The sequence below is a fragment of the Dendrobates tinctorius genome, unplaced genomic scaffold (assembly GCF_039654945.1).
Source record: "Dendrobates tinctorius isolate UK_male_01 unplaced genomic scaffold, ASM3965494v1 ptg000054l, whole genome shotgun sequence".
NCBI classification, from domain to species: Eukaryota; Metazoa; Chordata; class Amphibia; order Anura; family Dendrobatidae; genus Dendrobates; species Dendrobates tinctorius.
This window is the reverse complement of record NW_027361722.1, coordinates 4,128,938-4,142,617: the sequence shown is the minus strand read 5'-3', so window position 1 is coordinate 4,142,617 and position 13,680 is coordinate 4,128,938. Positions and strand designations below refer to the sequence as shown.

General features: G+C 48.6%; 2 protein-coding genes across 4 annotated transcripts in view; one reads left to right on the top strand and one right to left on the bottom strand.

Annotated features, from left to right (window-relative positions):
• The window catches only part of COX17 (cytochrome c oxidase copper chaperone COX17), a 329,935-nt gene that overhangs the window by 53,746 nt on the left and 262,509 nt on the right, over positions 1-13,680 (bottom strand). The gene's annotated exons all lie outside the window — the stretch shown is intronic.
• CFAP44 (cilia and flagella associated protein 44) overlaps positions 1-13,680 on the top strand; it is a 108,380-nt gene that overhangs the window by 48,350 nt on the left and 46,350 nt on the right. For 2 of the 3 annotated variants that reach the window (XM_073577027.1, XM_073577026.1), the window contains exons 30-31: positions 7,350-7,480; positions 9,058-9,174. In XM_073577027.1, coding sequence (XP_073433128.1) covers positions 7,350-7,480; positions 9,058-9,174 — 248 coding nt within the window. Of the gene's footprint in view, positions 1-7,349; positions 7,481-9,057; positions 9,175-13,680 lie in introns of those variants that run through there. The other variant, XM_073577028.1, reaches the window with a different exon arrangement.

Below are 13,680 nucleotides of genomic sequence, written 5' to 3'. Positions count from 1 at the left end.
TTGCCGCTGTTACTGTTTAGCTGCTGCTCACGTGAGGATGCACACCCTCCTACATTATCATAAAACGAAAATTTGGGTTTGCGTTCCCCAAGACATTTGTTCAATTTCAGTGACTACCCTTCCCTGGACATGGCCCGCTCGTCCACAGAACAGGATCCCCAAATCCTATAGTCTCAAACAAACTTTAACCCCCTTTTACGACCTATGACGTACCCATGCATCATAGGTTGCCTCCCTTTGACGCGGGCCCACATCAGCTGACATGTGCCCCTAACAACCACAGGCGGAATTGCGATCCTCCCGCCGCTGTTAATAAGTTAAATGCTGCTGTCAATCTCTCTTTAACATGTCGACGCCGAAAGCGCGTCACAAACCACACTCATTGGCCCCCCTGTCACAAGATCGCAGGGTGTCAATGGGTTGGCATGATAACCAGGGGTCTTCGAGGAGACTGAAGAATCACATATTTATACACAAAACAGCACAGAAATAAATAACGCAATAGATAAAACAAGTGACGTGAAGCTGAACTATCATTATGGGAGAGTTATAAACAATTGTGGCCATACATATTGGAACAGGTTATAGATAAGGAGTGTGGAAGTTTTATTGTCCTGTGATTGGGGCCTGGTTCTGTGTTGTGTGATGACCCCAGAAGGTCTGAAGAGCGAATTCCTTAATTGCTGTAAAAAGACATAAATCCATGTGACATATTCATTCCTGCACTGAGTGTGTCAAAGGTTGTCATAAGTTTATACTCCCAGACTCTCTTGCCTCTCTGAGATTTTAAGTTACCTTTCAATACAAGTATGTTATGAATGAGTCACCGTAGGAGGCAAAAACAGAAATACTAGCTAAGTCCAGAAAACCAGAGAAGTTGGCAGCTATCGGATTGCAGACCCCTGAACCTATCAACAACAACTAGCAGTAGCCGAGGGGGGTTCCTACTGTGCCCTAGACCCCTCGATCACAGCCGGAGAACTACATAGCCTAAAGACAGAAAGGGAAATCTAAACTGCCCCTGAGCAGACCCCAAAGCAATAGGCAGCCCCCAACATATAATGACGGTGAAGCAAGATGAAAAAACACTCACACAGATAGAAAGATAGGCTGAGCAAATGATGGGGCCCAAGCTAACTAGATAGGACAGGATAGAAAAGCTGTCTGTAATCCGCCAAAACCCTATCAAAACAAGAGCCAACAGCTGATAGAGAAAAAAGCCCTGAAGACGCTAGGCTTCAAAAAGACTATATCAGTACTCAGGTATTATCTGAAGACAGAGCAAAAAGGAATTCAGCTCACCCCAGCAGGGAATGGCAGAAATCAAGGAAAACAATGCAAAAAAAACCAAAACACAAATGCAAAAAGTAGAGCAGAAAACTTAGCTTTTGAGGAGCAGGAATCAGACTGGTCTCCTAGAATCCCTCAGAGAGATCACCAGCAAGGCAGAAGGGCGTCGGCTGCCTTATATCCAGTCAGTAATTCCCGTCACCCAGTCATCATCCTGCCCAGGTGCTTGGTAATCAGCCTCACTACCTTCCTTCACCAGAAGAGGGAGTTCATCAGACCTCAATGGTGAAGGGGAAAATGAACTCACAACACAAGTAATTTCTTGTCCATGGTGCTGTGATCAGGCATACAAAAATGTTTGGCCTCAGGTAGATCCATTATTTTTTTTCCTTATTGTGTGTATGAGCTACCTGTGGCCAAACATTTTTGTATGCCTGATCACGGCACCATGGACATGATTGAATGTGTCTCATGGATTTATGTCTTTTTACATCAACTAAGGAATGTGCTCCTCAGACCTTTTGGGGGCATCACAACACAGATCCAGACCCCAATCAGAGGAGAATAAAACTTTCACACTCCTTATCTATGAACTGTTCCAATATTTATGGCCCCAATTGTTTATCACTCTACCATAATGATAGTTCAGCTTCACATCACTTGTCTTATCTATTGCGTTATTTCTGTGCTGTTTTGTGTATAAATATATGATTCTTCAGCTGTTGTATCAGTCTATGCCTGATGAAGAGACCTGCGTAGTCTGGAAAGCTGCAATGTGTTACCATCTTTTCAGTTAGCCATTAAAATGTGTCAACCAATGAGGACCCTCGATTGTAATTTTTTTTTTTTTTTAAACACACACATTTGGTATTGCCCCGTTCAGAATCGCCCGATCTATCACTATATAAAAATAATTAATATGAACGGTAAACTGTAACAAGAAAAAAAATCAAAACCTTCAGAATTATGTTTTTTGGTTGCCGCAACATTGCAATAACAGGCGATGAAAGCATTGTATACCAAAATGGTATCAATAAAAACGTCAACTCGGCGCGTAAAACATAATTCTTTACCCGACCCTGGATCCCAAAAAATAGAGACGCTACAGGTCTCAGAAAATGGTTCCTTTTTTAAAACTTTTTTTTTTTTTTTACAAACTTTGGATTTTTGTTTCATCACTTAAATAAAAAAAGAACCCAGACATGTTTGGTGTCTGTGAACTCGTAATGACCGGGAGAATCATAATGGCAGGGCAGTTTTAGCGTTTAGTGAACATGGTAAAAAACAAACCCGAAAAACAATTGTTGAATTGTACTTTTCTTTCAATTTCACTGCACTTGGGATTTTTTTCCCCGTTTTCCAGCACACGACATGGTAAATGGTGTGGTTCAAATGTACAACTCGTACCGCAAAAAACGAACCCTCACATGGCCATATTGAAAAAAAAGAAGGGGAGCAAAAAATGGAAACTCGAAAATGGAAAATGGCCAGAGGGTGAAGGGGTTAATAACAATTTATATACCATCAGTGAAGGGTAATGACCTTTACTGCCCATAGCTGATGATCCCGGCTTCCCTCCAGGGTTCTCGGCACACTAGGAGGCTCCAGGAGGTCACCCCTACGTCTACAGCGGGCAGGTCCAGATGGTGAACTCCGTCCTCTCCTCACTATCCTGGGAAACATTATTGACTCATCATAGACTCCAATATGTCCAACTCAAACATTGCTATTCCTCTCTGAGTGAAACGCTCGGACATGCCCGTCCCTTGTCAGCCTTAGAGAACACGCGTCTCCTCTGCTGATCCGCCGCCATTACAACCCCCTATAAATGATTACTAGAACCAGACACGTCTCTACGCCCTTCCTGAAGGCCTGGGAAAGAGAACTACACAAAACGTTTACACAGGATCAGTGGCCTAAATGTTTTTACCTTTCCCATATATCAGTAATTGCATCTAAGTCGCAAGTATTAATTAGTGATGAGCGAACGTGCTCGGATGAGGTCTGTTGGGCAATCCCCGCATGTGTTGTGGCTGTCGTACAGCCATGAGACATGTAGCCGCGGGGAATCGAACCAGGGCTGCCACTAGGAATTTCGGGGCCCCATACTGGTAAAATTTTTGGGGCCCCCTTGAGACTCCGCCCAGGCTCCACCCCAGCCCCACCTCTACCCCTTGAACTGTCCAAAGTCCCACCGCTCTCTCTTGGAAAAACTCCACTTCTCACCAATCACACATTAAAGGGAATCTGTCACCCTTTTTTTCCCCTGTTAGCTGCCGGCATAGACATCGGGGGCTTATCTACAGCATTCTGTAATTCTGTAGATAAGCCTCCGATGTAACCTGAAAGAGAAGAAAAACACGTTATATTATACTCACGGAGGTGGGCGGTCCGGTCCGATGGGTGTTGTGGTCCGGTCCGGCGCCTCCCTTCTTCATGCGATGACGTCCTCTTCTCCCGTCCTGTAATGGCTCCGGCGCACTGCTCTGCCCTGTTGAGGGCAGAGCAGAATTCTGCAGTGCGCAGGCGCCAGACCTCTCCCGACGCCTGCGCACTGCAGGACTCTGCTCTGCCCTCAACAGGGCAGAGCAGTGCGCCGGAGCCGGAGCCATTACAGGATGGGAGAAGAGGATGTCATCGCATAAAGAAGGGAGGCGTCGGACCGGACCGCAACACCCATCGGACCGGACCGGCCACCTCTGTGAGTATAATATAACGTGTTTTTCTTCTCTTTCAGGTTATATCGGAGGCTTATCTACAGCATTACAGAATGCTGTAGATAAGCCCCCGATGTCTATGCCGGCAGGTGAAAGGCCAAAAAAAAGGGTGACAGATTCCCTTTAACAGTTCCCATCACCAGATCACACATATAGCCGATTTTTTAAGCCGCCACCATAACAGGGTAGACTCTTTTGGCCGAGCTCTATTCTACAGTAACCTATTAAATATTTGTTAAAATATGTGATACAATTTAGGTTTTTTCTATTTTTCAATTTTTAAAATGACCAATAATATCACATACAAGGGGAAAATACCACCGCACCATGTCCAGACCACATAGTGACCTATAATACCACACACAAGGAACAAATACCACCACACCATGACCAGACCACATATTACCACCACAGTGACTGAATACTACAATACTGATTAGTAATAAAAAAAACACACCATACTATCACCATAAGTGCCATTATACACAGGAGATCTGTACTTAGTATGCAGTGTCTGTGTACAGGTAACACAGTGATCAATGACATTATACACAAGGCCTCTATACAGTGTATAGTGTCGGTGTATAGGTGACACACTAACACTCCAGTGACGTCTCTAGGTGAAGTCCTTCATCTTTGCTTTTCATCTTTCATCCAGCACAGACCGCCATCACGTCTTCCCGCCAGGGCTCATCTCTGCAGGAAATAACACAGTTACCTAGAGCTCCGCTTGCAGAACATATTACTTAATTTTCCCATCTTCTACATTACATCACATGAAGAAAAAAAGGCAACACAGTGTCACTCTACACAGTAACAGGACCGCCCTCCCCCCCATTTAAAACAGTATACTCAAAAAATAAAATAAATACATCACTGCAGTAATAATATCCCTTAATTAGACCCTGTGGTAATAATATCCCCCATCCTAGCCCCCGTGTGTCTCATTCCTGGCTTCAGCCATTCGTTCTCCCATCCTGCCCTCATAAGTATCCATTCTGCCCCATATGATCTCCCCATCCTGCCCCATCTGCCTCCACCGTATCCATCCTGCCCCATGATCCTGCACGATCTGTCTCCAATCCTGCCCCCAGTGTCTCCAGTCATGCCCCGTATCTCATTCTGCCCCTTCCTGTGTCTCACTGTCACATTCTGCCCCCGTGCCTCACATTCTGCCCCTTCCTGTGTCTCACTGTCACATTCTGCCCCTATCGTGTCCAGCATTCTGCCCCATCGTGTCCAGCATTCTGCCCCCATCGTGCCCAGCAATTTGCCCCATCGTGTCCAGCATTCTGCCCCCATCATGACCAGAAGTCTGCCCCATCGTGCCCAGCATTCTGCCCCCATCATGACCAGCATTCTGCCCCCATCGTGACCAGCATTCTGCCCCCATCGTGACCAGCATTCTGCCCCCATCGTGACCAGCAATCTGCCCCATCGTGTTCAGCAATCTGCACATCGTGCCCAGCATTCTGCCCCTATCGTGTCCAGCATTCTGCCCCCATCGTGTCCAGCATTCTGCCCCCATCGTGTCCAGCATTCTGCCCACATCGTGTCCAGCATTCTGCCCCCATCGTGTCCAGCATTCTGCCCCCATCGTGTCCAGCATTCTGCCCCCATCGTGTCCAGCATTATGCCCCCATCGTGTCCAGCATTCTGCCCCATCGTGTCCAGCAATCTGCCCCATCGTGCCTAGCATTCTTCCCCATCGTGAGCAGCATTCTGCCCTCATCGTGTCCTGCAATCTGCCCCATCGTGTCCAGCAATCTGCCCCATCGTGTCCAGCAATCTGCCCCATCGTGTCCAGCAATCTGCCCCATCGTGGCCAGCATTCTGCCCCATCGTGTCCAGCAATCTGCCCCATCGTGTCCAGCAATCGGCCCCATCGTGTCCAGCAATCGGCCCCATCGTGCCCAGCATTCTGCCCCATCGTCTCCAGCATTCTGCCCCATGTCCAGCAATCTGCCCCAGCGTTCAGCATTCTGCCCATGTCCAGCATTCTGCCCCCATGTCTCAGTCTCCCCCGGGCCCCCCGGATTGCCGCTCTTAAAAATTTAAAAAAATAAAAAAAAAGTTCTTCTTACGTGGCCGCGGTCCAGCGGCGGGCGACGCTCGCGCTCCCTCCACACTGCAGCGCGTCCCAGCCGGCGACTGATAGTGACGTCAGACGCCGGCGAGGTGCGCGCTGCGGCTGACGTCAGCTGCCAGCCTCCTATTGGCTGGCGGCTGTTAACTATTAAAGTGCGGGCCCGCATTGTCAACAGCGTTTAGCTGCGGCAGCGCCGAGGGCCCGGTTTACCTACCGGTAGGGGCCCGGTGACCAGTGGAGACCTTGCCCGATGCGGGCCCCCTCTGCCCACCGGGCCCCATACGCCAGTCAGGGCAGTAATGCCCTGATGGCGGCCCTGACTCGAACACAGTATTCGAGCACGCCGAAGACACTCGGTTAGCACCCAAGCACGCTCGGATAACACCTTATACCCGTTACGACATCTTCTGCTATTGGAGATCGACTGACCCCCCCCCCTATAGACGAATGGTTTGCTGAAATCGCAATGACCCACCGTATGGAAACTTTTATTGCCCAGACTCAACTTGAAATGAAGACTACCGCTACTACATGGTTCCTCTGGCAGGGCGTGATGTAGCGCATGCGCCGTCCCTTGCATTTTTCCTGGGTCTGTCTTTTCTATTTCATTGCTCATTTATTTTTAATTATCCATGGTCCATACCAGTCATTCTATATTTTGCATGGTCCATACCATTCACTAGGACTCTCCCTTCCATACTTTTTTTCCTTGTTCTTTTCCACTTGTCCTGCTCCACATTTATCCCCCTCCTACGTGTCTATTGTCACCTATTCAGGGACATTTTGCATCTTTTAATTTTACTCATTGATGCTCCTTTGTTACATTCATCGGACATGTAGAGTTTTATTTTGTTTTGCCGTTTATCTATTTAAGCTTCAATAAAAATTTTAATATAAACAAAGGGATACTAATGGCAGCAGTGGTGTGATTGACTGACATGACTGCATCTCCGGCTGCATCCTCTGCTGCCCCTGTATAGATGGAGGCAGCAGATCTCCTGGATCTGCGCATGCGCTAAGCACCTTCAGTCAGTGAATTGGTCAAGTATAAAATTGCCAGGACGGCCGCCATCTGTTATAGACCAGAGGGCATTAGGGTTTGTTATGCCGGCAACCACCAATGAGATATTAGTTATATCATCAGAAAGCAGACCATCCCTTTAAACTACATCTAAAGAAAACTGGACCGTCCCTTTAAGTCTTCCCAAGTGAAGAGTTATGTGTAACATACTTTACGATTGTGTCTCATTCAGACTGTGACCCAGAATTGTTTGACAACGTCATACAACTTAGAGAGAAGAGACTGGATATAGAGGAGGTGCTGCTGGAGGAAAAGAAGGTGACGGATAATCTGAAGAAGGAATGTGACTCCCTGGCCAAGAAGGTGACTCCCGGGAATTAGACTGAGACTGACCTGGGGGAGAGAATATGACTCCCGGGAATTAGACTGAGCCTGATCTTGGGGAGAAGGTGACTCCCGGGAAGTAGACTGAGCCTTATCTGGAGGAGAAGGTGACTCCCGGGAAGGAGACTGAGACCAATGTGGGGGAAGAAGGTGACTCCCGGGAAGGAGACTGAGACCAATGTGGGGGAAGAAGGTGACTCCCCCGGAAGTAGACTGAGCCTGATCTTGGGGAGGGAAGGTGGCTCACGGGAAGTAGACTGAGCCTGATCTGGGAGAGAAGGTGACTCCCGGGAAGTAGACTGAGCCTGATCTGGGAGAGAAGATGACTCCCGGGGAAATAGGCTGAGCCTGATCTGGGGTGAGAAGGTGATTCCTGGGAGGTAGACTGAGCCTGATCTGGGGGGGAGAAGTTCACTCCCAGGAAGGAGACTGAGACCAATGTGGGGGAAGAAGGTGACTCCCGGGAAGTAGACTGAGCCTAATATGGGGGAAGAAGATGACTCCTGGAAAGGAGACTGAGCCTGATCTGGGGGGGAAGAAGGTGACTCCCAGGAAGGAGACTGAGACCAATGTGGGGGAAGAAAGAGACTCCCAGGATGTAGACTGAGCCTACTGTGGGGAAAGAAGGTCACTCCCGGGAAGTAGATTGAGCCTAATGTGGGGGTAGAAGGTGACTCCCAGGAAGTAGACTGAGCCAAATGTGGGGGAAGAAGGTGACTCCCAGGAAGTAGACTGAGCCCAATGTGGGGGGAGAAGTTGACTCCCAGGAAGTAGACTGAGCCAAATGGGGAAGAAGGTCACTCCCAGGAAGTAGACTGAACCCAATGTGGGGGGTGAAGGTGACTCCCAGGAAGTAGACTGAGTGACTTCTGAGAAGTTATCAGAGCTTAATATGAGAGCTGAAGGTGATTCATGGGTAGTCTGAACCTAATGTTGGTGAAGAAGGTCCCCGGGACGTAGTTTGAGTTTAAGGCTACGTTCGCAGTATCAGTATTTGGTCAGTGTTTTACAGTACTTTTTGTAAGCCAAAATCAGGAGAGGAACAATCAGAGAAAAAGAATAATAGAAACCGGTCACCACTTCTGTATTTATATCAGCAGGAGATTATGACTAGAAGACTAGTAATCCTGCTGCCATGTTTCCTCCATATTCATGAGCTCTGTAACTCTGCCACCACCACTAATTGGCAGCTTTCTGCCTATGCACAGTGTACACAGAAAGTTGTCAATCAGTGGTATCGGCGGGTTATACAAAGCTCAGCATTCAGAAAACTGATAGAACTACAGCAGAGAAAGAAAGACTTTTATCCAGACTGTGTAAGATGTGATGTATGATATGTCTGTAGGATTGTGTCACAATACTATATAATGTGTTTTGTGAGATACTGTCAGACATCATATGTCAGGATATGAGAAGTCCTGTGGTCGGGGGACCTCCGATGCCTGCTATTATATAACATCTGTCCAATCACTGATCGCCTGCAGGGGACGCAGACCCCATGGGGACGTTGTGTACCTGTGATGGATTTCACATCTGCTTACTTCTGACGCTGACAGGTTAAGTTTGTAGAAGTGACCCTGAAGACGGCGGAGGCCGAGCTGGAAGTATTCCAGCGCGAGAAGCAGCAGAAGCTCAACGAGTTGTACGTGGTGGTCCCGATAAAGCTTCACCAGGTACGGACAGCATTAGACATCCCTACTGGACACTACACTACACGCACCTACTAGAGATTACACTACTCGTACCTGCTGGACACTACACGTACCTGCCGGAGATTACACTACATGTACCTGCCGGAGATTACACTTCAGGTACCTGCCGGAGATTACACTTCAGGTACCTGCCGGAGATTACACTACAGGTACCTGCCGGAGATTACACTACAGGTACCTCCTGGACACTACACGTACCTGCTGGACACTACACGTACCTGCCGGAGATTACACTACACGTACCTGCCGGAGATTACACTACACGTACCTGCTGGACACTACACGTACCTGCAGGAGATTACACTACAGGTACCTGCAGGACACTACACTACAGGTACCTGCCGGAGATTACACTACAGGTACCTGCCGGAGATTACACTACACGTACCTGCCGGAGATTACACTACACGTACCTGCTGGACACTACACGTACCTGCCGGAGATTACACTACAGGTACCTGCAGGACACTACACTACAGGTACCTGCCGGAGATTACACTACACGTACCTGCCAGAGATTACACTACACGTACCTGCCGGAGATTACACTACACGTACCTGCTGGACACTACACGTACCTGCCGGAGATTACACTACAGGTACCTGCAGGACACTACACTACAGGTACCTGCCGGAGATTACACTACAGGTACCTGCCGGAGATTACACTACAGGTACCTGCCGGAGATTACACTACAGGTACCTGCCGGAGATTACACTACATGTACCTGATGGAGATTACACTACAGGTACCTGCCGGAGATTACACTACAGGTACCTGCCGGAGATTACATTACAGGTACCTGCTGGAGATTACACTACAGGTACCTGCTGGTGATTACACTACACGTACCTGATGGAGATTACACTACAGGTACCTGCCGGAGATTACACTACAGGTACCTGCCGGAGATTACACTACACGTACCTGATGGAGACTACACTACAGGTACCTGCCGGAGATTACACTACAGGTACCTGCCGGAGATTACACTACAGGTACCTGCCGGAGATTACACTACAGATACCTGCCGGAGATTACACTACACGCACCTGCTGGACACTACACTACACGTACCTGCTGGAGATTACACTACACGTAGCTGCTGGAGATAACACTACACGTACCTACTGGAGATTACACTACACGTACCTACTGGACACTACACTACACGTACCTGCTGGACACTACACTACACGTACCTACAATATGTGATGAACAGCCCACCGCTGCCACCAATATGTGATGAACGCAAGCAGGAGGCACGCCGTTGCCACCCAATTGTGACGAACGGCGCGGCCGGTGCCACCAAAACGTCACGATCCCACCACCGACACGGGTTTGTCAGCGGACGGAGGGACGTGATGCACTGCCGGCACACGGCTATCACAGGCACAGTGGGGGCTTATCTTAGTTATCCCACCACCGGCACCACGTGACAAAAATACAGCAAGCTAATCTTGCTCTAACCATTTACCGCAGGGGGATATTTTGGATGCCCCACCACTGCTAACAACCTTCCAAGAACTGCGGGGATTTATGTATATCCCACTTTTTCAGTTCCACTTTGGAACTCGCAGCTCTCCGGCGCCGCCCTTACCCTCAGGTCAGTCAGAGAACTGCACCTAGGATAATTAGTCGCCGGACGGGCTGCTTGTTGTGCACGGGCCACTAGACTACTGCAGTAAGGGAATTATCAATGCTGTGGCCGCAGCCCCTCAATCAGCATGTAAGACCCGTCCGTACTGCCAGCTAGCCTAGCCAGCCATGCACACCACGCTGCCACCAGCCACGCTTTACTTAATCAAAGAATTAATTAAGAGGGTCCGTGACAAACCCCAAATTAGTAGCGATTATCTAAAAAAGGCGCATAGTTCGTTTCTTAGAGCATGGAGACAGAGCTAATAGATTTATTATCATTTATTCCCAAAATGTGGGCAGTAATTACATAGATAGAAGTTGCTATAAAGTTGAGACATTACATAGGTACAAATACAAGTATAAAACAAAGTGGATGAAAGAACAGAAAGTAACACTCACTTTCGTAGTTGGTATTAGACAGACCATGTGGCTGGGGGGAGGGGCGCTTAACCAAACGTCCCCACTCATCGGCACGTCTCTCTGGCAGGAGGACTCCAGCTGAACTGACTGGAATTTGGTAGGGAATACCTATAGCCTAGGGTGTGTGACCTCACGAAATGGGCGGTCTGGAAAGGTCCAACCTCCCTCTCTCCAAGTTAGGATTTGGCTACAAAACTTAGAATAACTATATCTAAACGAGAAAAGCCTGTACCAACACACATAGGGCATCATTGTTTGTGATTTACCGAATAGAATCCGAAGACACCAAGCATGCCATACTTAGGACACTCCGTTTGGGAGCAATCCATAGCTCAGTTTCTGGAGGGATTAGGATTATGAAAATTAGAGATTGGTAATCTGCTTTCGTTGCCTACGCAGTGATATGGTTATTATATCTCTGAGTTGTATGGTTTTTGCAATATGACTTGTTTTAATACTTCCCATATACTGGCATCCAGCCTCGGCCAGAACAAAGATCTTTTCCCCCCAGCTGTGCTTCGAGAGGAAATGCCCGGTATCAGGTTTCAGATGCCGGCAGAAAGCACACACAGACAGCTGCTAAGGGGGCAAAAGGAGGGGGCTGTAAGGGTGGGGGGAAGTGCTGCCAGCTGACAGTGGACAATGTCCTCAGTAGTGTGAAATGGGAGATTTCTAGAAGGTTCTAGAAACATCATACTTTATAGACATTTTACATTACACCTCGCCCTTTTAGAGGGCGCTATGGAGGCATTACCTCTAGTAATCGGCCATGCGCACCTCAGCGGGTTCCCCCTGGCGGGATGATCCATCGGCATTTCCATGTTTACTGCCCTTTTTGTGTTGTACAGTAAAGTCGCACTGTTGAAGGGCAAGGCTCCAGCAGAGCAACTTTCCATTGGTTCCGGACACTATGTGCAACCAGCTCAGAGGGTTGTGGTCGGTTACCACGGTGAAGGTGCGCCCGTACAGGTAGGGCTGCAAACGTTGCAGTGCCCACACCATGGACAGACACTCCTTCTCGATGGTCGAGTATGCCACTTCCCTCGGCAAAAGTTTCCGGCTCAGGTACAACACGGGGTGCTCCTGGTTCCCCGAGTCGACCTGGCTGAGCACAGCACCGAGGCCAAACTTGCTGGCATCGGTCTGTACCAGAAATAGGCGACTGCTGTCGACTGCTCTCAACACTGGAGAGTTGCACAGGGCTGCTTTCAAAGCTTGGAAGGCCGCCTCACAGTCATCTGTGTTATGATTGAGTCACCGTAGGAGGCAGACACAAAAATAGAAGCTACGTCCAGAAAACCAGAGAAGTTGGCAACTATCAGATTGCAGACCCCTGAACCTATCAACACAACTAGCAGTAGCCGTGGGGGGTTCCTACGATGCCCTAGACCCCTCGATCACAGCCGGAGCGCTAAATAGCCTAAAGACAGAAAAGGAAATCTAAACTGCCCCAGAGCAGACCGCAAAGTAAAAGGCAGCCCCCAACATATAATGACGGTGAAGCAAGATGAAAAAACACTCACACAGATAGAAAGATAGGCTGAGCAAACGATGGGGCCCAGGCTAACTAAACAGAAAAGGAAAGGAAGGTTGCTGTCTGCAATCTGCCAAAACCCTATCAAAGACATAAGCCAACAGCTGATATGGAAAAAGACCCTGAAGCAGCTAGGCTTCAAAAACTAAATCAGCACTCAGGTATTTTCAGAAGACAGAGCTAAAGGAATTCAGCTCACCCCAGCAGGGAATGGCAGAAATCTAGAAAAACAAAGCAAAACAAAGGCAAAGCACCAATGCAAAAAGCCGAGCTGAAAACTTAGCTTTAGAAGAGCAGGAATTCAGACTGGTCTCCAAGGATCCCACAGAGAAATCACCCCCAGGGCAGAAGGCCGTCGGCAGCCTTATATCCAGTCAGTAACTCCACTCAGCCAGTCATCATCATCAAACTCAGGTGTTTGATAATCAGGCTCACTACCTTTCTCTACCAGAAGAGGGAGTTCCTCGGGCCTCAGTAGTGAAGGGGAAAATGAACTCACAACACATCTGTCCAGTTGACTGTGTGGGGTAGCCTCTGCTTGGTGAGGTCAGTCAAGGGCGCTATAGTCTTGAACAAACCGCCTATAGTAACCTGCAGTGCCCAAGAAGGACTTCACCTGTTTCTTGGTCCTGGGGGTGGGCCAGGACGCGATTGCGTCCACCTTTTCTGGCTCCGGACTCATGGAACCCCCGCCTACCCGGTGCCCCAGGTAGTGGACCTCGCTCATGCCCATCTGGCACTTTCCCGGCTTGATAGTCAGGCCTGCCTGGTGAAGACGCTTGAGCACCTCCTGGAACTGAAGATGGTGATGTCGTCCAAGTACGCCACTGCGTACTCCAGTCCCCGGAGCAGGTGGTTGACCATCCGCTGG